Genomic DNA, 25,455 nt, shown 5'->3' on the forward strand with positions numbered 1-25,455 from the left:
AGCATCCCTATACTGGGGGAGGAACATTCGCCAAAAATAGCCGATCTACAAGCTCACAACGCGTTGCGTTGCAACGCGTTGTGAGCTTGTAGATCTGCCATTTTTGGCGAATGGATTTGTGTAGAGTGAATTTAGAGCGTGCAAAATGTACATATAACTCCACAGGGTATATATATAAAGTTGAAAGTCGAAATTCGCAAGCTCAAAACCAAACGCTATTTCCTAGCGTGCGACGGAGGAGGACAATCCCACGATAAATTCCCCACTATACCGATTATTGCGAGCTTTGTTTTTCTAATCACGATAAACGACGACAGCGATCTATCGTCCCGTCCGTAGTGTAGCGGTGGGCCCGCGGCCGTGGGGGGGGCGTGGGCAGCGGCGCTGTGTCTGACCCGACGGTTTCCTCCCGGAGGAGGATCAGGTGAATTCCATGGTGGCGGCCGCTGGGGGGGGCGTGACCCGCGAGGAGGCGGGCAGCGCTGTAACATCCAAAACGTGGGGCGGTGGTGTGGTGTTGGTGGCGTTGGCGGCGCGGTGGGGCGGGAGTCTAGTTTCAACGGACTCCCACATCATCGTTGCCTCCGCCAAATAAACGCGGATGGCCGTCGGAGTCCTTCCGTCCGTCCGTTTGTCCGTCCGTCCGTCTGGTCCGGTCTGCTCCGTCCCAAAAGCCCGGTGGACTCGGGTGGTGGTGGGTGGGGGGGGTGGGGGAGGGTTGAGGGTGGGGTGGTGGGGGGGGGGATTGGGAGGGTGTTACCTCCAACCCCTCATCTATAACCAAACTCTAGTCCTATAGTTTCCTTATTGGTCGTCAGCCCAAATAAAGCGTCATGGTCCGAGGAGAGCTAGGCCGCGGTATCCACGTCCATCACACCTTTCTGATGATTATTATTATTGTTATTATGAGGATGGCGTTGAGTCCAGAGTCCAGGTAAACGTATACCACCTATAGAGAGGGCTACTGTCCAGCAGGTGTGTGTGTGTGTGTGTGTGTGTGTGTGTGTGTGTGTGCAGCGCCAACTCCTCCCTATATAGTCGTCGTTCGGGGCAATGATAATCCGTGGGGGGTTTTTTTTAGCCTGTTTTTTCGTAGCCGTTAGCTTAGCACTGGGCTACGTTCCAACTCATCCTCTCCTCTCCTCTCCTCTGGGCTGCGCTAGCCTTTAGCGTCGCTAGGTTAGGTGGAAGGAGGGGTCCGGGCGGGGGGGGGGCAGCGTGGGAGAGATGCCCCTGAACACCCCCCTGACTGACAGACGGAACAAAAACCGCCACGAAAAAACATAAAAGCCGAAGCGGGGGGGAAAGGCGTGAGATAGAGAGAGAGAGACACAGCGAGCAGCTAGCAGCACAAAAGAGGCCGAGAGAGGAGAGAGAGAGGCAGAGCTGCCATTGGGAGGAGAGAGAGAGAGAGAGAGAGAGCTCCGATCGTCCTCCGCTCTCCTCTACACCTCCTCCTCCGTACGCCTCATCTCTCTATCCGCCGCGCTGCACGCTGAGCTAAACCGCCACCGCTAACCCCGTGAAGCCCCCGTCTGTCCGTACGTCCTCCCGTCCGCGCCACTGACAGTGTGTGTGTGTGTGCGCGGGCGGGCGGTGCGCGTGTCCAACCGCTGCCGAGCGAAGGATGACAGAGGACGTGTGAGAAAAAAAAGAGAGAGAGAGAGAGAGAGGGAGAGGGATCCGCGTAAAAAAACGAGAAGAAGACGCGGGGTGGAAATAGAAGAGGCGGTTAACCCATTCTGACCTGAGATCAGATTCATACGAGGTTTCCACTGGACACACACTGGTCTGATTATAACCCACTCTGACCTGAGATCAGATTCTAAAAATGTCACAGTCGTTCTTCGATTTTTCAAAAATAGCAGACCTACAAGCTCGTAGCGCGCCACTCGGTGGCGCGCTATGAGCTTGTAGATCTGCTATTTTTCAATAGCTAAAGCATATAGCGTGATGCTATAACACCAAAACGGCTTCCCGTTCAGAATGGGTTAAAAAAGGAAAAAAAAACACACAAGTGGGTTAATCCGCGAGCCCAGCGACGCTCCTGAGATTCCTTTGTCTTCTCCTCCCTCCCTCTCTCTCTCTCTCTCTCTCTCTCTGCTCTTGCTTTCGCTCTGACTGTCGCCCGCCCGTTCGTTCGTTCGTCCGCCTGTTGGTTGGCTCGCTCGCTCCCAGAGCTCCTCTCCTCTCTCTCTCACTCTCTCCCGCTCGCTCGCTGCTGCCGTGTTATTGTGCCGTGAAGCCGAGAGAGACGCACGCACACACACACTCACAGAGGGAGAGAGAGACGCACGCACACACACACTCACACAGAGGGAGAGAGAGACGCACTCACTCACACACACTCACAGAGGGAGAGAGAGACGCACGCACACACACACACTCACAGAGGGAGAGAGAGACACACGCACACACACACTCACTCAGAGAGAGAGAGAGAGACGCACACACACACACTCAGAGGGAGAGAGAGACGCACGCACGCACACACACACACTCACAGAGGGAGAGAGAGACGCACGCACACACACACACACGCACACACACATACACTCACAGAGGGAGAGGGAGAGAGAGAGGGGAGCATGCTTGTCAGTCAAGCAGTAAGCACCCCCCCTTTGTCTATAGCTTCCCTCTCTCTCTCTCTCTCGCTGAAGCTGAGCTGTGTTGCCATCAAAAGAGAGGCCATTCACTGAACACACACACACACACACACACACACACACACACACACGCAAAGAGTTTGTAAACATTGATGTCTTGTTGCCAAATGGAAACGACTAAGCTTGTGTCTTTGCGAGGAAGGGTCTTTGTAGTGTGTGTGTGTGTGTGTGTGTGTGTGTGTGTGTGTGTGTGTGTGTATGCACGTGCGTGCGTGTGCGGGATGTGTACTGTGGTGTGTCTGTGTGTGCGTTTAAAACACCTAGCATCACCTCTAAAACACCTAGCATCACCTTTAAAAAACCTAGCATCACCTCTAAAACACCTAGCATCACCTCTAAAACACCTAGCATCACCTCTAAAACACCTAGCATCACCTCTAAAAAACCTAGCATCACCTTTAAAACACATAGCATCACCTTTAAAACACCTAGCATCACCTCTAAAACACCTAGCATCACCTTTAAAAAACCTAGCATCACCTCTAAAAAACCTAGCATCACCTTTAAAACACATAGCATCACCTTTAAAACACCTAGCATCACCTTTAAAAAACCTAGCATCACCTATAAAACACCTAGCATCACCTTTAAAACACCTAGCATCACCTCTAAAACACCTAGCATCACCTTTAAAACACCTAGCATCACCTCTAAAAAACCTAGCATCACCTTTAAAACACATAGCATCACCTTTAAAAAACCTAGCATCACCTTTAAAAAACCTAGCATCACCTCTAAAACACCTAGCATCACCTTTAAAACACCTAGCATCACCTCTAAAACACCTAGCATCACCTTTAAAACACCTAGCATCACCTCTAAAAAACCTAGCATCACCTTTAAAACACATAGCATCACCTTTAAAACACCTAGCATCACCTCTAAAACACCTAGCATCACCTCTAAAACACCTAGCATCACCTCTAAAACACCTAGCATCACCTCTAAAAAACCTAGCATCACCTTTAAAACACATAGCATCACCTTTAAAACACCTATCATCACCTCTAAAACACCTAGCATCACCTTTAAAAAACCTAGCATCACCTCTAAAACACCTAGCATCACCTCTAAAAAACCTAGCATCACCTTTAAAACACATAGCATCACCTTTAAAACACCTAGCATCACCTTTAAAAAACCTAGCATCACCTCTAAAACACCTAGCATCACCTTTAAAACACCCAGCATCACCTCTAAAACACCTAGCATCACCTTTAAAACACCTAGCATCACCTCTAAAAAACCTAGCATCACCTTTAAAACACATAGCATCACATTTAAAACACCTAGCATCACCTTTAAAAAACCTAGCATCACCTCTAAAACACCTAGCATCACCTTTAAAACACCTAGCATCACCTCTAAAACACCTAGCATCACCTTTAAAACACCTAGCATCACCTCTAAAAAACCTAGCATCACCTTTAAAACACATAGCATCACCTTTAAAACACCTAGCATCACCTCTAAAACACCTAGCATCACCTCTAAAACACCTAGCATCACCTTTAAAAAACCTAGCATCACCTTTAAAACACCTAGCATCACCTTTAAAACACATATCATCACTTTTAAAAAACCTAGCATCACCTTTAAAACACCTAGCATCACCTCTAAAACACCTAGCATCACCTCTAAAAAACCTAGCATCACCTTTAAAACACATAGCATCACCTTTAAAAAACCTAGCATCACCTTTAAAACACCTAGCATCACCTCTAAAAAACATAGCATCACCTTTAAAACACCTAGCATCACCTCTAAAACACGTAGCATCACCTCTAAAACACCTAGCATCACCTTTAAAACACATAGCATCACCTTTAAAACACCTAGCATCACCTCTAAAACACCTAGCATCACCTCTAAAACACCTAGCATCACCTTTAAAACACATAGCATCACCTTTAAAAAACCTAGCATCACCTTTAAAACACCTAGCATCACCTCTAAAAAACCTAGCATCACCTTTAAAACACCTAGCATCACCTCTAAAACATCTAGCATCACCTCTAAAACACCTAGTATCACCTCTAAAACACCTAGCATCACCTCTAAAACACCTAGCATCACCTTTAAAACACATAGCATCACCTTTAAAAAACCTAGCATCACCTCTAAAACACCTAGCATCACCTCTAAAACACCTAGCATCACCTCTAAAACACCTAGCATCACCTTTAAAACACCTAGCATCACCTTTAAAACACATAGCATCACCTCTAAAACACCTAGCATCACTTTAAAAAAACCTAGCATCACCTTTAAAACACCTAGCATCACCTCTAAAACACCTAGCATCACTTTTAAAAACCTAGCATCACCTTTAAAACACCTAGCATCACCTCTAAAAAACCTAGCATCACCTTTAAAACACCTAGCATCACCTCTAAAACACCTAGCATCACCTTTAAAACACCTAGCATCACCTCTAAAACACCTAACATCACCTCTAAAACACCTAGCATCACCTCTAAAACACCTAGCATCACCTCTAAAACACCTAGCATCACCTTTAAAACACCTAGCATCACCTCTAAAACACCTAGCATCACCTTTAAAACACATAGCATCACCTTTAAAACACCTGGCATCACTTTAAAAAAACCTAGCATCACCTTTAAAACACCTAGCATCACCTCTAAAAAACCTAGCATCACCTTTAAAACACCTAGCATCACCTCTAAAACACCTAGCATCACCTCTAAAACACCTAGCATCACCTTTTAAAAAACACCTAGCATCACCTTTAAAACACATAGCATCACCTTTAAAACACCTAGCATCACTTTTAAAAAACCTAGCATCACCTTTAAAACACCTAGCATCACCTCTAAAACACCTAGCATCACCTCTAAAACACCTAGCATCACCTCTAAAACACCTTGCATCACCTCTAAAACACCTAGCATCACCTTTAAAACACCTAGCATCACCTTTAAAACACCTAGCATCACCACATAGACCAGGCAATTCAGGGTTTAACCTCAAACAAATTGCAACAGAAAAATTTTTTGTTTCAAAAGTCCTAAGAAATCCCACTGTTGAAAAATGCTAAAACAGGTGATGTAGCATTAACAACCTATATACAGTAAGGCAAAAATGTATTATGCTTCAAGTAGTATGTGACGTGTCCATTTTTTTCCTCGTGATTCTGAATCCATTGCAAGCATTTGTTTCACACAAAAAACTATCCTAGCCAGTGCCACTCGCCCAAATGTGATAACCATCACATGTGTGATGAGGGCTATGGCTATTAACCGTGGCCTGGTTATGATCATTCAACCACAGTAACCAATCGTTAACTCTTTTTCCCAGGTACGTATATATATATATATACGTATATATATATATATATATATACACAGGTGACGCTAGGTGGTGTCATATCACAGGTCCGTATAAATACCCCAACGTATACTCCGTCTATATAATGGTTGATGCCTCCGGAAGCCTTTAACATTGGTCCGGTTCCTATAGCAACGACCCCACCGTTCCAACTATGGGATTTCAAATATAAATCATTCACAGCGCAAAGCAGTTTGAAAGGAGGATCTTCAAACCTCCCAAAAGCCGGACTCCAGGATGGCTGTCCCTGGTGGATGTTCTGCCATCCACATTTCGGATTTAATTTGTGACTTTTTTTAAAAGCTTCTGACGAAAGGTAAACAGTGTGTGCTTGTTCCAATGTGTAGCGAGTGTGTGTGTGTGTGTGGGAAAACTCCGTCTTTCAAAGTGAACGCAAAACTAACTGGGGTTTATGGTAACAGCTAGCCGCAAATTCCGCAATTATGGAGTTAATGACATTTCATTTGCATTTGTCAAAGTTTTCAAAAACAGCCAAAGCATAAAAAAAAATGCTGAAGTGGTTACGAGTCCCTGATTGGCTATGAGCCCACAGGTGGTGGTCGTCTTATTGGCTAGAGCAGAGGTCGCGAACACACACACACGCACACACAAACACATCACACACACATCATGTGGGACTGTGGGAAATATCGTGGTGGAACTTCAACAACGAGCCCCTCGGCCAATCCACTGCACAGTATAGCTCTCAGTGTGTGTGTGTGTGTGTGTGTGTGTGTGTGTGTGTGTGTGTGTGCGTGCGGCGGCCATGTTGGCTCCTTGGTGCTACTCCGCGGCCGTTGCCTAGCAACTGGTAGACTGTGTGTACGCCAGCCTGGCTTCACGTCGTCATGGAGACCATGACAACGCTTTCACAGCGCCAGTGGTGGGAAAAAGGACTCACATGTTTTACTTAAACACAGACCTAAGTTCCATTCTACAAATGTCTTCTATATCAGGACAGTGTTTCTATGCCAGTGGTTCTCAAACTATTTCATGTCAACTTAAGGACCCCCTGCATTATATGTATTTGGCCTTATGGTTTGATATACCGACCTTATCAAACTCACCTGCCTTTCATTATCACCCGGCCAATCCCCGGTGCAATCACCACAGTATAAATACACCTGCGGTCTCTCAACCAAGTTGTTTGTTCTGCTCCACGACAGACCAAACATGGGACTGCACTTGTAGATCGTCTATTTTCACTATTCTCCAAAATCGCCATCCTCCTCCACCCCAACATCCTCCTTCCGCCTTGATTCTCTAGGAATCCAGGGGGGGGCAGTGACGGAGCAGAGACGACCAACCGCTCACCCCGAGTATAGAGCAAAGATGACCGTCAGCTCCAGAGACTATATACGCCCCCACCCTGAGTCTCGCCCTACCTTGGGTTCCTCACTACTAAGTGAAATGCCGAATATATACATAATGGCCCTTGACGTGAAAAAGGTTGAAAGAAAAGCGACTGATTGAGAGGGACCGACAGACAGTAGGAAGTCAGAATACGTGGAATCACGTATATGTGGCTCGACGACCACGAAATGTACAGAATGTTCCTCAGAATGTGAATCGTTTACATGCTAGCTTAGCGTCTCTGAGACGCTACATTGTTCCCTCCGTTTTCACTCACTCATGTGACTATTTAACGTTGGTCATTTGCTGAGTAGTGTGTTCATGTAATTTACTCGCATTTCACACTCCCACTCACTCCCTCTCGCACACACGCACGCGCGCACACACACACACACACACACACACACACACACACACGTGAGTCCCATGTAGACAGACACGGTGGAGACAAAAATTAGTTGATTACTACACCTCCTTCAGCCCTGTGCACACACACACGCGCGCACACACGCACATGCACACACACACGCGCACACACACACACACGCGCACACATGCACATGCACACGCACACACACACACACACACACACACACACACAAACACACGTTTGTAAGACTGCTGGGTTTAAAAGCAAGGCATAAAAACAGGATATATGCTACCGCCAAACACACTTACTAAAACTGAACTAATGGCCCACATTTGTAAAAGTAAAAAACAAATCTAAAAACAGGGAAAAAGTCAAAGAAAAGAAGGATCAAGAATAATTAAGGAAAGGCTCGGTTGAAGCTTGGTGTTGTTAGGAACAAGGAGGACAATTTAAATATTATAATTTATGCTTTTTTAAAAGGACAAAAATGCACTACATTTTGAGCTTGTAGATTTGCCCCCTTTTTCCATTTGAATCCTGAAAAGTTTAGGAATAGTTTAGGAATGTGATAACTTTGATCCTCATACAATGACATCATTTCTACAACCACTGCAATGGATATTCAATGTGTTAGCTGTAAAAATGGCTAATATGTTTGCAGGTACTAGCACCCTCTAGTGGTGGGAAACAAACTGCGTGGGCTCTGGTGAAATGCTCTGGTGAAAGTACCAATACTGCAATTTGCAACTACTTTGTTTAATTGAAAATGTACTTGAGTAAAAGTACAAAAGTATGGGCATCAAAATGTACTTAAAGTACTAAAAGTAAAAGTAGTCATTGTGCAGAACGTCCCATTTCACAAGTTAAAAATGTGTATACAATCTATTGAAAATAGCCGATCTACAAGCTCACAATGCGTCGCAATTGTGAGCACGCGCAACAAATTCACGGGACCGCGCTCACGTAAATACGCCTGCGTTGTCGCACCGCGACTTCTCCGAACAAAAACGCAGGTCTCATCGAAAATTAACTATAGGCCAGATAGACTCTGACGAAGACCTTTTTGGTCGAAACGCGTTGGTCCTGTTATTTATTTGCCTTGCTCATCTTCAAATAAACTATTACATTTTTCACCAAAGACGGAGTGCCTTGGATTATTTTCTTTTCAAGTCTGCAATTCACATTTTGACAAGCAGTACTACTTGGAGGAAGGATACCTTTTGTCTTAACTAAAGGCGCGTTTTATCGCTCCCCGTTTGCAACTAGGCCCTTTAAACATCTGCATCAGTTAATTTACAAGAAGTACCGGTATGTAGAATAATTGCTATGTTGCCTGTTTTGTTTAGATTTTGCCTGTTTTTTTGTTTCTCGTTTGCCTGTCCTAATGCTACCAACATCAATACCGTCGATATCCACAGTTCCCAAAGTGGGTTCCAGGAGCTCCCCAGCTAAATGATAGTTAGGAACCAAATGGACCCTTATGGTCCGGTCTGTACAAGACTGTAACTGAGAGTGTACAGATGGAACCAAACGGTTCCATTTGTACACTCTCAGAGTCAAATTAACTTGGGGGTCCGTAGCCTAATTCAGGTCAAACCTGGGGGTCCTTGACATGAAAAGGGTTGAAAACCCAGTGGTCTAAACAAGGTGGATCACAGTGAAACTAATGCAGCTTAATTCACGCACACACACAATCTGTCTGAGAACGTATTGTTTATTTTATTTTAACACATAATCTCTATAATTATACACGTCTGGAGACGTGTTTTGACTATACAACAGCATTAAGGCAACAACTCCACAGGAGTTTTGTGGTGCATTTAAGTGATTTGGAGGCATGCAGCAACGCCGCTATACCAGAGAGAGAGAGAGAGAGAGAGAGAGAGAGAGAGAGAGAGAGAGAGAGAGAGAGAGAGAGAGAGAGAGAGACACAGACAGACAGACAGACAGACAGACAGACAGACAGACAGACACAGGAGGGTATATAGACTGTCTATGACATCCTCCTGTTGGAATTCTCTGCATTCTACGTGTCAAACGAGGCGTGGAGGGAGTTTTCCCTCCTCTATGCACCGCCACTGAAACACCTCGACAAACCTCACATGCAAAAAGGCTAAACTTATGTCATTTACACATCAGTGGTTCCCAGACTGTTTCATGTCAATGACCACTTTAACCCGTTTTGGTGTTATAGCATTATGTTATGCTTTAGCTATTGAAAAAATAGCAGATCTACAAGCTCATAGCGCGCCACCGAGTGGCGCGCTACGAGCTTGTAGGTCACCCGTGTGAACTGAGTGGTGCAGCAACACCCCTTTCATTCAACTATAGGACCACTCATTCAACTATAGGACCACTCATTCAACTATAGGACCACTCATTCAACTATAGGACCACTCATTCAGTGATTCAAGTATAGACATTACAGCATCTGACCAGGAGGTGGCAGCATAGAGTTGACCATGATTGATCACACACTCATGCACACACCACAGACCACTGTGTACACTAAAGTATTGGAAATTGGAAATACTCAAGGAAAGTACACAGATGCCTCAAAATGAATGTACTGAGTTACTGTACTTTCCTCCACTGTATTCAGGTTATTTGTTGTGACAGCGGTTAGGATGTTTGCATTGGTAACAATTTACAATTTAGGCATTTAGCAGACGCTTTTAATCCAGAGCGACTTACATTAAGAACAAAACATAGGAAAGCCTTCCTCTGTCTGCGTCTGTGACTACCTGAATGAAAATGACATGAATAGGACAGACAGACAGACAGACAGACAGACAGACAGACAGACTTGGTTGCATGCTGAAAATAGCCAATCTACAAGCTCACAGCCGTGACGTGCTGTGAGCTTGTAGATCTGCTATTTCTCTAGTTTTTTGCGGCGTTTCTCCATCGGTTTTCCGAAAAACGCGTCCAGTCTGCCAACCACCTTTAGTCTAGTTTTTACTTGTTGAGGAAATTGTCAATTGTTTAGTCATAGTATTAGCCGTCATCAGAGCTTGGTTTTTATATAGTCTTCATGTAGTTTTCTTCAGTGAAACAGAGGTACACACACACACACACACACACACACACACACACACACACACACACACACACACACACACACACACACACACACACACACACACACACACACACACACACACACACACACACACACAGAGATAAAGACGCCAGGAAACTCCATGCCTGGCGGCAGAGGCCAGTTGGCAGCTACACAGAGGAGAGCTTTACTAGACACGTACACACACGTGTGTGTGTGTGTGTGTGTGTGTGTGTTTGTGTGTGTGTGTGTGTGTGCACAGGGCTGGAGGTGTAGTAATCGTTGTCTCCATGCACTGTCAGTACTCAGTTTATCTGTCTGTCTACATGGGACTCACTCTGCGTGCGTGCGTGCGTGCGTGCGTGCGTGCGTGCGTGCGTGCGTGCGTGTAAAAACAGATCCATGCGACAGAGTTTTCATTTTAAACACAACATTGCAGTCGAGGTCTTTTGAGGTCTTGACCTAGCATGGCGGTCCCCAGGGCTCTGTACTATAGCATGGCGGTCCCCAGGGCTCTGTACTAGGTCTGCACATGTTTACCCTCTCTCTCTACACCCAGTGGTGGGGAACGTATACTCACATGTTTTACTTAATGAATTGCATTTTTATAGAGCTTTTCCAAGTGCTCAAAGCGCTTTACAACGGTTCATTCATTCATACATTGGGAGGTGAAGCGGTGAACAGTCGACGCCAGCGTCCTCACTTCACACATTCACACACCAACGGTGGCGAGCTCACACCGACCGACTCATTGGAGGCAATGTAGGGTTCAGTGTCTTTGCCCAAGGACACTTCCACATGTGGACAGGAGGAGGAGCCGGGATTCGAACCACCGACCCAGGGATCATTGGACGACCTGCTCTCTACCTCCTGAGCCACAGCTGCCTAGTAAAAAGTATGCAGTACTGCAATGCAGAAATACTTACGTTACAAGTAAAAGTACAGAATTGACAACTTACTCCAGTAAAAGTACAAAGGTATTGCCTTCAAAATGTACTTAAAAAGTACCAAAAGTAGAAAGTACTCATTGTGCAGAATGTCTCATTTCAAGTTTTCAAATGTATAAAAAAAATATATTTTGAAAATAGCAGATCTACAAGCTCACAATGTGTCGCATCAAATGGCAGAAATGTAAATCATGGCTGAAGTGGTTAATGGCTTAATGTAAGCTTTGTTGCTAATAATAATAATCTAATTTTACAAAGTAACTCAAGTTCGAGTTCAAATAAAAGGCAGTGGAGTTAAAAGTACAGTGTTTGGATCTGAGATGTAGTTAGAGTATAGAAGTAAGAGTATTGGACGTTGGAAATACTCAATTATATAAAGTACAAAATAATACCTCAACATTGTACATTGTACTGATTTTACACTTGGTTTGCGTGCCGACAGACAGGAGGAGGGGGTGGTATGACAGACAGACAGACAGACAGACAGACAGACAGACAGACAGACAGACAGACAGACAGACAGACAGACAGACAGACAGACAGGTATGCACGCAGTAACCAGATAGACGTTGAAACTTGATCTTCTGACTAATAGCCGTTGGTTCGTTCAGAGAAGACATTCCTAACTTCAACTTGTTCTGGAGTTCACCTGAGCAGCACAAAGACCAGAGAGATGGGGGGGAGGGGAGGGGAGGACCCCCCCTCTGACCTCCTAAAGTTCACCTGAGCAGAGCTGTCAGCCCCCCCCCCCCCCCCCCCCCCAGGGGCCTAGAGGGGCCACATTGGAGACCTCAGAGCAACAGTGCCAACACACACACGTTCTCCCATGCTGTGCAAGCCTGGTCCGCCAGTATACATTTTTATTTTAGTTTTAGTCATAGTCTCTTCAATAGTTTTCATTTAGTTTTAGTCACATTTTAGTCACCTGGAATGTTTCAGCGTTAGTCCAGTTTTTAGTCGAGTTTAATTAATAGTCATACGATTTTAGTCAACATTTTACACTTTGTTTGCATGCTGAAAATATCTACACAACGCGCCGCACTGTAAGGCTAAACCAATGGGACACAAGCAGGCCCCTAGCTGCAAAGGTCACGACCTTACCTAAACTATGCATGACAACAACATAGCATGGTCCTTGAAGATACATAACAACATAGCATGGTCCTGTAAACCTCAGACTGAATAGTCTTCTCCTCAGACTAGACCTCAGACTAAATAGGTCTGCACTCTGCATAGAGTCCACACAGACACATGCACAGTATTATGGATGTTTATTGTTTACCAGACTTAAACCAACAGTCTGTATGATGTATGATCATGAATGTCCGACTCACTATGAGCTGACCTGCAACAGACTCTGTATATACTGTATTGTATGGTGTATGTTACCAGCTCAGCAGCCTTGTGGTCAGAGTGTCCGCCCTGGGGACCGGGAGGTCGGGGTTCGATCCCCGGCCGGGTCATACCAAAGACTGGGACAAAAATGGGACCCAGTGCCTCCCTGCTTGGCACTCAGCATCAAGGGTTGGATTGGGGGGTAAGTCCCCGTCATGTCCAGGGGGTGTACCGGTACTTGTACATCAAGCTGCCTCACGCTACAGAAACAGGAGATAGGCTCCTGCCCTGTGGGCCTCATGGCTCGGCAAGGCTTACTTATAGTATATGTTACAGCACAAACAAATCAAGATTAAAAAAGGAGCGTTAGTCTTTTTCTACAACGCGGCCCGACCCGGGTGCGAGGCTCACCGATGCCGTCCTCCCGCTCGCCAATTTATTTATTTATTTATTTCGCCGGCGGCGGCGTTCGATCTTTAGCCCGGCCGCAGACAAGCTGCAACGGCGTGGTGAGGAAGAGAGACTCAACACCACAGGAACGGACCGTTTGAAAAGGACCGCCAGCAGAGAGACAGAGCGGGCAGCAGAGGTGCCACCGATGTGTGTTCTTATCGTAACGCCAGCAGAGAGACAGAGTGGGCAGCAGTGTTCTGATGTGTGTTCTTATCGTAACGCCAGCAGAGAGACAGAGTGGGCAGCAGTGTTCTGATGTGTGTTCTTATCGTAACGCCAGCAGAGAGACAGAGTGGGCAGCAGTGGTGCCTCCGATGTGTGTTCTTATCGTAACGCCAACAGAGAGACAGAGCGGGCAGCAGTGGTGCCTCCGATGTGTGTTCTTATCGTAACGCCAACAGAGAGACAGAGCGGGCAGCAGTGGTGCCACCGATGTGTGTTCTTATCGTAACGCCAACAGAGAGACAGAGCGGGCAGCAGTGGTGCCACCGATGTGTGTTCTTATCGTAACGCCAACAGAGAGACAGAGCGGGCAGCAGTGGTGCCACCGATGTGTGTTCTTATCGTAACGCCAACAGAGAGACAGAGCGGGCAGCAGTGGTGCCACCGATGTGTGTTCTTATCGTAACGCCAACAGAGAGACAGAGCGGGCAGCAGTGGTGCCACCGATGTGTGTTCTTATCGTAACGCCAACAGAGAGACAGAGCGGGCAGCAGTGGTGCCACCGATGTGTGTTCTTATCGTAACGCCAACAGAGAGACAGAGCGGGCAGCAGTGGTGCCACCGATGTGTGTTCTTATCGTAACGCCAACAGAGAGACAGAGTGGGCAGCAGTGGTGCCACCGATGTGTGTTCTTATCGTAACGCCAACAGAGAGACAGAGTGGGCAGCAGTGGTGCCACCGATGTGTGTTCTTATAGTAACGCCAACAGAGAGACAGAGGTGGCAGCAGTGGTGCCTCCGATGTGTGTTCTTATAGTAACGCCAGCAGAGAGACAGAGTGGGCAGCAGTGGTGCCACCGATGTGTGTTCTTATCGTGGCACAGGATGCATTTACGCCTTGCACGTCTGGAGACGAGACAGACACAAACACGCAGACAGATACGACTGCACTACTCCAAGTCTGCCTCACGTCTGGCTTGCATGCGTGCGTGCGTGCGTGTGCGTGCATGTTTTCTGCTCTGATTAAAGAGAAGAAAGGCAGGAATGCCTGAATAAAGGTCTTATTCTCCTTCCGAGCGCACAGGCACATGCACGCACACACGCACACATGCACACATACACACACGCACACTCGCACAGTCGCACACTCTAACTGCAGGCTATGAAGGAAGTGTTCCATTCTAAGGATGAGAGAGGCTCCAACCAGCTAGTTATGGCATTAAGTTTTAGCGCATTTAGTTACACATTCAGAGTGTGTTGGAACAAGTTCTGCTACTTACTTAACAGTAAGAACACACATGAACGAACACACACACACACACACACACACACACACACACACACGCACACACACACACACACACACACACACACACACACACACACACACACACACACACACACACTTCAAAACAAACATTCGGCAGTGTGTCTGCTGTGGTTTATAATCATAGATATAAAGAAACACATAACAAAGCAGTGCTGCCCGACACAGCCAGAGTACAGTGACTACATTTTTGGGTCGAAATTGAGTTATAACTAAAACAAAATGAAGGTGTCCATTCATTTTGTGTCGTGGCAAAGTTTCAAAAGTTACATTTTGTTTTGTATGAGAGAATAAAGAGAATAAAGGTAATTTGTTTTTGCAGTAACTACAAAACCGAGACAGAGGCAGTCACTACATCTTTGGTCGAAATTGAGTTATAACAAAAAAATAAAATTAACTCCTTGGTGTCCGTTTCATCTTGTCGTGGCAACGTTTCAGAGCTTCATTTAGTTTTGGAGAAAACGTGCAGTCACTACATGTCGAAGGTCAAGGGTCAAATCAGCCAAATCAGTCTGATTTCTGGGGTCATGAATACATGCATGCACACGTAGTATCAGTGATGGAAAAAGTACTATTTTTTTTTTACTTAAGTAAAAGTATAAATTCTTCAATGTAGAAGTAAAAGTCCGGAATTCAAAACGTACTTGAGCAAAAGTACAAAAGTATCGGCATCAAAATGTACTTAAGGTACTAAAAGTATCTAAAAGTACTCATATTGCAGAATGTCCCATTTCACCAGTTCAAAATGTGTAGAAAATCATTTGAAAATAGCCGATCTACAAGCTCACAATGCGTCGGGGCTGAAGTGGTTCAATGTGGTTAAAATCGGTTTTCTTTACAGAAATAAAGCTAACTTCCCAATGATCTGTATAGGAAAAGGGTTGTTGATGCTGTTTTTATGTCAGTGCTGGACTACGGTGATGTCATTTATAGAAATGCTGCCCTTACCACTCTTCTAGCCCTAGATACAGTTTATCACTCAGCACTAAGGTTTATCATAGGTGAAAAGTACAGCACTCACCACTGTACCCTCTATGATAGAGTAGGTTGGTCTCTTCCCTCTCTGAGAGGAGAACCAGGCACTGGCACCAGTTCATCTTTAAAGCCATTGACGGAAAGCTACCATCGTACATCACGTTGCTGTTAACCCATTCTGACCGGGCACCCATTTTGGTGTTGGCATCATGTTATGCTTTAGCTATTGAAAAATAGCAGATCTACAAGCTCATATCGCGCCACCGAGTGGCGCGATACGAGCTTGTAGGTCTGCTATTTTTGAAAAGTCGAAGAACGACTGACATAGAAACATAGCTTTTTCAGAAAACTGTCAGGATGTAGAAGACATTTTTAGAATCTGATCTCAGGTCAGAATGGGTTAAAATGGAAAATAAATACTCGCCAGACCCGTTCAAGTGAATGGCTTAAACTAGAGGTCCCATCCGTACAATCTGAACTAGGAAAGTCAGCCTTTTGCTTCGATGCCCCGCCCCCAACCACATGGAACACTTTACAGCAAACGTTGAAAATTAATACCCCAATATCCTATGGTCAATTTAGCAACCTGCTTCTGAACCTCCCCTACCTCAATATGTAACTGTTTTTAACCCATTCTGACCTGAGATCAGATTCATGCGAGGTTTCCACTGGACACACACTGGTCTGATGAACCCATTCTGACCTGAGATCAGATTCTAAAAATGTCAGTCGTTCTTCGAATTTTTCAAAAATAGCAGACCTACAAGCTCGTATCGCGCCACTCGGTGGCGCGATATGAGCTTGTAGATCTGCTATTTTTCAATAGGTAAAGCATAACATGATGCTTACACCAAAATGGGTGCCCGGTCAGAATGGGTTAACTTATTTTTTGTCTCATTGTCTATAATATAATATGTCTTTGCCTTACAGGAAGATTTGTTTTGTGTTTTATACCTGCATGTCTTTATTTGTGTTATATAATGTATGTAATCTCGTCAGCATTGAAAATGAGGGAGAACCTCAATTGCTCTTTCGAGAATAAATAAAGGTTTCAATCAATCAATCAATCAATGTTTTCAATTAAAAAATTAAATATCTAAGTGTTTACCTGAACGCACGTTCTCATACACGGTAAATGGTGCATTTATATAGGCTTTACATAGATTGTGCATTACATTCACACACACACACACACACATTCATACACTGATGGCGGCGGAAACCATGCAAGGCACCAACCTGCACCTCAGGAGCAATTAGGAGGTTCAGTGTCTTGCTCAAGGACACTTCGACACTAACTCTGGGGGAGCCCAGAGGGTTCGAACTGGCAACCTTGCAGGTTACCATCGGGTCACTCTACCCCTGAGAACACCGCCGCTGGTAAGCAACACAGCAGAGCATGTCTCCAGTAGACGAACTGCTTCTGTGGTGTTCTGCAAACTGCACGCCGCAATAATGTCTCCTCCTCCATCAAAGGAGAGATTCGTCCAAATACAAAGCAAACTTTTTTATTTCGTTATACTGCAGTTTGTCTGATTATTTTTAGTTTTTTGTGTTTGTGTCTGTCTAAAACTCTCTTACACTATAAACAACGAAGGCTTAGGGCCGATTCATACTCCTATTTTACAGCTGTTTCGGCGCTGTAGTGCCGAAATGATTTCGGCTCGTCGTGTGTGTGTGTGTGTGTGTGTGTGCGTGTGATGTCATTAAAATGTCGTGTTACCGGGGGAAAAAATCACCACTACACCACTGGTTATTAATTATGAGTGGGGAGTGGGAAGTGGAGCAGCTCAGTCACTTTAAATATCCATAGGACAATAAACTCACCTTTCAGACCAATGCAGATACCATCTACAAAAAGGCAAAGGCAGCGGCTTTTATCTTCTCAGGAAACGGAGAAGTTTTAATACTATAGTGAACACACCCTGACCATGGTCTAGAGGTAACACCCTGACCATGGCCTATAGGTCACTCACCGAGTGTGTTCTCACTTTTAACAGCGTGGGAATCGATCAGTTAGAGATTAGGCATGACGTCAACTTTTTAAAAATGTCTTCTAAATTCTGACAGTTTTCTGAAATACCTATGTTTCTGTATCAGTGGTGCTCAATATTTCATGTCAAGGACCCCCAAAATTATATGTAATTGGCCGCCGACCCCCATCTGAAAACATCTTGTTCCAGGGACCACCTCCCAGAAACAGAGATTTGAGTTGAAAACGTTCGCTCTGAAAGAATATATTCAAACGTTTGCGCCACATTTTCACGATTTTTCAAAAAGCGCTGCACCGAGCTGTAGATCTGCAATTTTTTCAACATAATGCTTAAAAAACACAAAAAGGGGTTCCTGCCCAAAGTGGGTTAAAACAAGCTCACCCAGGTAGTCATAACCAAACCAACTTCAGGACATATACAACCGCTCCATAACCAAAGCAACTTCAGGACATACACAACCGCTCCATAACCAAAAAAGGCAATTCAGATTTACAACTCAAAGAGTTTGTGCCAAGCTGCTGTTGACATTTTAAATGAGAAAATGTTCAAATGGTTCCACCACCTAATCCCCACAGCCCATGTTCACTGTTGCTGCGTTATGTGAATGCATTTTATAATTATAGTATTTTAATGCATTTGTGTATTTGTTTTATGTAATGTTTTAAAACACCAAAAAAGCGGTTCCCGCCAAGAATTAAGTTAAGTTACGTCATGTTATAGTCACTGGTTTGTGTAGTGATCAGGCAGGAACCAGAAAGAATTACCCAAAATAAGTATTGGAATAGTTTGTTTGGCCTCTTCTTTTCCTTTGGGCTTCTCCCTTCAGGGGGGGTCGTCTGCCTCCACCTCACCCTGTCCTCTGCCTCCTCTCCTCTCACACACACACCAACTAACTTCATGTCCTCTTTACTTTCACTAACATCCATAAATCTTCCTCTATAGGCCTCCTGTCTGGCAGTTCCAACCTCAACATCCTTCTCACTGCGCAAAAAAACATGGAATACGGATGTGTATGCTACAAGAAACTCCTGTTAAACTTTCCAACAAACTCCGGTAAACTCCCGAATTGTACCATCACACCTGCATATTACCGTATATTAACTGTATATGTACCATCACACCTGTATATTATTACCGTATATTAACTGTATATGCTGCTGAACTTGAGGTTTACGGGCAAAATACAGTGCCCATAATTGCCCGTTAGCGATATTACTCACTATCCCTCCTCTAGTCTGTACGTGTCCAGACCATCTCAGTCTGCATGGCCTCCAAAACATCTGACATGCGCCTCATTGCGCTGTCCCTCCATCTTTTCTGCCAACTCGTAGCGACTGGCGAGACTAAAAGCAAACAGGGGGGGGCCAATAACTCTATGGGGGGGGGGGGGGCAATAACTCTATGGGGGGGGGGGGGGGGGGCAATAACTCTATGGGGGGGGGGCAATAACTCTATGGGGGGGGGGAGGGACCAAAACGAAGCCACGCAGATGTTGTTATTTTATTTTATTGATATGAGTTAAAAGTAAAACGTACGCTCTGAAAGAATATATATTCAAAGACTTGTGCCACATTTTCACGATTTTTCAAAAATACTATAGCAGATCTACAAGCTCGTAGCGCAGCACTCGGTGCCGCACTATGAGCTTGTAAATCTGCTATTTTTTATTTAAAACACCAAAAGGGATTCCAGCGGCCCGAATGGGTTAAAGCCATTAAGCTCAGTTTCACCTTCCTTGAGCGTAGTTAGTGTTACTGCAGGGCTTCTTCAAACTGGACCCCCAAACTGAACATACTGTGTGCCCCAGGAAGACACCCGGAAGTTGGAACAGAAATTATTCAGAATTATTCAAAAATGTTCCAAGATTTTTCAGAAATATTCAAAAGAAAAACAAGTTTACTAAAACACGTTGAAAGTGGATATAATGGGGTCTACTACACCTTCCTAAGGTCACTCAGCGTGAACAACTTTCAATCTGGTGTCCCTATTTTTGGGAACATTAACAGACTTTCAAAAACTGCTGAAATATCCGATCTGCAAGCTCACAAACTGACTGCGTTCACACCTGTGTGAAGTAACTGGTGCAACTCAGGAAGGCACCCAGGGTGCCGGCCCGGGTCTGGCGAGCCGCCCCGCGTCCGAAACGGTCGAGAAATGACAGTTACCGTGTGGGGGACCCCAGGGGGTCCCTCTACTGTACTGTCACACCTGAAATCATCATATATACCGTTTATATGTATGTGTGTGTTAGGCTGCACAACAGTACGACACTTGGTTTTGAAAACCAACCAAATGCTATAATTACAACCAAACCACCATCACTATAAAATCATTGTCAGGAAGACTTAAAAAAATGATTTAAGCAAGGGGGGGGGGGGGGGGAACAAAACAAGACAGGAAAGTCCCCATGGGATGCACACATCACAGGTGTTTGTGTTTCTGTAATTGCCATAGCTCTATAAAAAGTCCAAATGTACACTTCATAATACTCTGCTGAGGAGGAGTGTCATTTGATTTTACATCTCCTTAAAACTGTAACTTTCCTCTTCTACTAGGTACATAACATCTCTTCACAATTAATTGAAGAAATATCGCAATCTAGTTTCAGACACCTATGCGATCTCATTCATACATTTCATGCAGCACTAGTTGGCTGTCCAGTTCGTTTTAGTTACTCTTGTGTTTTTGAGTGGTGCAACCACTCCAAGGAACAGCAATGTCCGTGTTCACCTACAGTATGTGTTGGTTCACCTATGTGTCTATGTGTTGGTTAATGAGCACCAGTATATGACTCTGAGTACCAGTAGGGCTGCTGTTGTGCCAGAAATAGGGATAGTGCTGCACTGTTGCCTGCTAATGAGAGAGAGAGAGAGAGAGAGAGGTGTGGGGGGGGGAATTGCACCACTCAGTTCACACGGGTGTGCTTTTTGCTACAAGAGAGAGTTTTAAGTCGAGCACTTTGATTTTGTCTTTTTAAAGCCACAGTAGTTATGGCTCTAGGTGCCCCATTTTGAATGTAGTAAATGTTCAGCAACTACAGACTAAAGACAATACTAATTTTCGGTCTGCCCCGGGGGTCTCCTCCCAGTGGGACGTGCGTCGAGGACCTCCCTAGGGAGGCGCCCGAGTGGCATCCTAACCAGATGCCCGAACCACCTCAGCTGGCTCCTTTCCAGGCGAAGGAGCAGCGGTTCTACTCCGAGTCTCTCTCGTGTGACTGACTGTGTGAGAATCGTGCAGCACTATCTTCTACCACGGGCTTGAAGCGGGTTTATCCTGTCACTGTGCTGACGGACAGTTTAGTTGCTACCATCCTCATGACAAAATGTACATAGCAGTGCTAAAGTATCGATACTGCAACGTAGAAATGCTCTGTATAAAAAGAATACTCTAGTAAAAGTACAACAATATTGTTACCAAAATATACATAAAGTACCAAAAGTAAAAATAGTCGTGGTGCAGAATGTCACAAGTTTAAAATGTGTAAAAGATATTTTGAAAATATATCTACAATATGAGCTTATAGATCTGCTATATAATCAAAATCTACCAAGTAACTAAAGTTTTCAAATAATTGTAGAGTGGAGTAAAGGTACGACATTTGCCTCTGAGATATAATGGGAGTAGAAATAGAAAATACTGGGAAATACTCAGTTCAAGTATACAAATAGTAAATACCTCACAATTGTAGGTAGGCTACAGTATGTTCCTAAATGCATATAGCTCGTAGAAAGTCCTTCCACAGACCTCTCTGTAGCGTACTATATAACAGCGTGTAATCAAGCGGCAGCTACACTGTTCACTATGGAAGCGTCTCTGTGAATGATTGCGTCACACAAGCCAAAGCATGGCTCCCCGGCCAGCACTTTGCTGTTGAGTGAGGAGACTTTAATAGCACTTAATGTCCCATTGTAGGAACACTCTCAACTGGATCTTAACAACTTTACATCCTCTCTGTGTGTGCGTGTGCATGCGTGTGTGTACGTGCGTGCGTGTGTCTAGGATGCTTAGAAGTTCGTAAAGGCAGAGTACGTAGGTTTGTCCTGTGTTGTTTACATAGCATAGCAATTAATACATATTTACCCATCATCACCCTTACCCAATGCGTGGCAACCCCAGCCTACATCTGCAGAATTCACCACACCTGCTTAGCACACTTTTCAGTCATACTGAGACAAAGCGTTCTTATAATTGTCACGCACCCCTAACCTTTACCTACCTCACATCATACCTACCTACCTAGTACCTACGTATGTACCTACCTACCTACCTAGCTAGTACCTACCTACCTACGTATGTACCTACCTACCTACGTATGTACCTACCTACCTACATATGTACCTACCTATGTACCAACCTACCTACCTATGTTCCAACCTAACTACCTACCTACGTAACAACCAACCGAACTATCTATGTACCAACCTACCTACCTACCTACCTACCTATCTACATGTACCAACCTATGTACCAACCTACCTATCTACATGTACCAACCTATGTACCAACCTACCTATCTACATGTACCAACCTATGTACCAACCTACCTATCTACATGTACCAACCTATGTACCAACCTACCTATCTACATGTACCAACCTATGTACCAACCTACCTATCTACATGTACCAACCTATGTACCAACCTACCTATCTACATGTACCAACCTATGTACCAACCTACCTATCTACATGTACCAACCTATGTACCAACCTACCTATCTACATGTACCAACCTATGTACCAACCTACCTATCTATATGTACCAACCTATGTACCTACCTACCTACCTATGTACCTACGGTAAATGGTGCATTTATATAGCTCCTTTATCCAAGGCGCTTTACATAGATTGTGCATTACATTCACCCATTCACACACACATTCACACACCTTTACATAGATTGTGCATTACATTCACCCATTCACACACACATTCACACACCGATGGCAGCGGACACCATGCAAGGCACCAACCAGCACATCAGGAGCAATTAGGGGTTCAGAGTCTTGCTCAAGGACACTTCGACACTAACTCTGGGGGAGCCCAGAGGGTTCGAACTGGCAACCTTACGGTTACCATCTATAGCCACTCTACCCCTGAGCCACCGCCGCCTACCTACAGTACCTAGCAACCTACCTACATACAGTACATACATATACCTGAACATTCCTACCCAGGTACTTGATGGTGACATATAGAGACAGACAGACAGACAGACAGACATGAGGTCCTACCCAGGTACTTGATGGTGACATATAGAGACAGACAGACAGACAGACAGGAGGTCCTACCCAGGTACTTGATGGTGACATATAGAGACAGACAGACAGACAGACAGGAGGTCCTACCCAGGTACTTGATGGTGACATATAGAGACAGACAGACAGACAGACAGACAGGAGGTCCTACCCAGGTACTTGATGGTGACATATAGAGACAGACAGACAGACAGAGAGACAGACAGACAGACATGATGTCCTACCCAGGTACTTGATGGTGACATATAGAGACAGACAGACAGACAGACAGGAGGTCCTACCCAGGTACTTGATGGTGACATATAGAGACAGACAGACAGACAGACAGGAGGTCCTACCCAGGTACTTGATGGTGACATATAGAGACAGACAGACAGACAGACAGACAGACAGGAGGTCCTACCCAGGTACTTGATGGTGAACCCTCGCGGCGGGTTGAGCGAGCGCCTCATCCAGCCCTCCCTCAGCACCTCCAGGTGGTCCTCCTTGCCCTGGATGAGCAGCACGTGCTCGTCGATCCAGCCCAGGAAGAAGCTCTCGGCCACGGCCTCGGCGATGCGCCGGTTCCACAGGTGGTGCTGCTGCAGCGTGTTCTCCGCCTTGAAGTCGGCGAAGATCTCGTAGCCGGTGTGGTGCCGGGGCAGCTCGTCGCTCTCCGACACGCCGCCGGCCCGCTCCCCCCCTGACCCCGTCCCGACCACCCTGGACAGCACGATGGCCAGGGAATGAGGAGCGATCTGCAGGAAGGACTCCATGGCTTCCCTCCTCCTCCCTTCCTTCCTTCCTTCCTTCCTCCCTTCCTTCCTTCCTCCCCCTAACTCGAATATATCAATATCGACGGTATCGATATCATCGTGTTGGCACGATGATGACACAAGGTAGGTAGGCGTGGCTCCTTGACAAAGAGGCGGACCATGTTATCTTTTTTTTTGTTGTATTATTCCAGCGGGGCGTCAGGCTACAGAGGCCGGGGCTGACCGCCTCTATAGCCCCGCACCGGTACTATGAAGGCGCTAGCAGCGCATCCCTCCTCCTCCACAACCGAACCCCGCACACACACACAGTCACACTTCTTTATGTATCGTAACGTCGCGTGACTGGCTTGACTGAAAGGCGGCTCGCTCGAGCGTTTTTTCTTTTAGCAACGACGGTCCATCACCATCATCATCATCATCATCTTCTTCTTCTTCTCGAGCCACGCACGCTCCTCCGCTCGAGGCGAACGATGCATGCCACGCGCGGGGGCGGAAGGGAAGGGAGGCTTTTTTTTTTAAACCGACGGTCTGAACACCTCGACAGGTCGGTCGGTTAGGTTAGGTTGGTTTAGTTAGCCGCTTGCTAACGGACACCACCACCATGCAGTGTGCACACACAGCAAGGCTGCCTACACAATTCATTCACCCACCCAGCCAGCCAGACAGGCAGGCAGGCGAGCCCCCTTTTTTGTCCTCCTCCTCCGTACGGACGGACGGTCGGTCGGTCGGTCGTCGCCAGGCAGCAGCGCGAGCGTCGCCGCGGACGGACGGACGGACAAGGTCTCGCGGGACACCTGTCCTCCTTTTTCTGGTTCACCAAAACCCACCGTCCTTCTCCTCCTCCTTCTTCTTCTCCTTCCTTCTCTCTCTCTCCTCCTTCGGGGCTTTAATATAAAAAAGAGCGGCACGTGTGAATGATGCCGTCACGTGAAAAATAAAAACGCTGTCTTTTCTTTCTGTGTCTTTCTTCTCTCTCCGTGCCTGTGCGGTGCGGTGCGGTGCGGTGCAGTGTGACGGCAGGCAGGCAGAGGCAGCCAGCAGCTGGATGGATGAGGGGGGGAGGGAGGGAGGGAGGGAGGGATGTCGCCAGCAGGTACAGTACGGTACGGTACGACAGGAGGGTCAAGTTGAACACCGTAAACACACTGAAACTACGTTGGTTTCCGCCCTAGGACGGTTTTCATAATAAATGTTTACAAACATGGGAGTTAATGTTATGTTAATAGGCTGTGTTTTTTTGGCTATGATGTTGTTGTTGTTTTTTGTGTTGAGCGGCGCTAGTCGCTCCTATATGCACCCCTCAATTCACACAAGTGTGATATTTGAATAACATGGGCCCTTGACTAGTACCAGGGGCAGGGCCCTTGAATAACAGGGGCCCTTGACTAGTATCAGGGGCCCCTGACTACCAGCCAGGTAGGCATTTAGCAGATCAAATAATGATG

At 45.7% G+C, this 25,455-nt stretch overlaps 1 protein-coding gene across 3 annotated transcripts in view; it reads right to left on the minus strand.

Annotated features, from left to right (window-relative positions):
* LOC308323090 (storkhead-box protein 2-like) overlaps window positions 1-24,010 on the minus strand; it is a gene marked incomplete at its 5' end in the record, with an annotated part of 52,368 nt that extends 28,358 nt beyond the window's left edge. For all 3 annotated transcript variants that reach the window (XM_080774695.1, XM_080774694.1, XM_080774693.1), the window contains one exon: window positions 23,659-24,010. In XM_080774695.1, the coding sequence (XP_080630821.1) occupies window positions 23,659-24,010 (352 nt within the window). The remainder of the gene's footprint in view (window positions 1-23,658) is intronic.
* Between the last annotated feature and the right edge of the window lie 1,445 nt (window positions 24,011-25,455).

The sequence above is a fragment of the Protomyctophum bolini genome (genome assembly GCF_963924005.1).
Source record: "Protomyctophum bolini genome assembly, chromosome: 10".
Classification (NCBI taxonomy): domain Eukaryota; kingdom Metazoa; phylum Chordata; class Actinopteri; order Myctophiformes; family Myctophidae; genus Protomyctophum; species Protomyctophum bolini.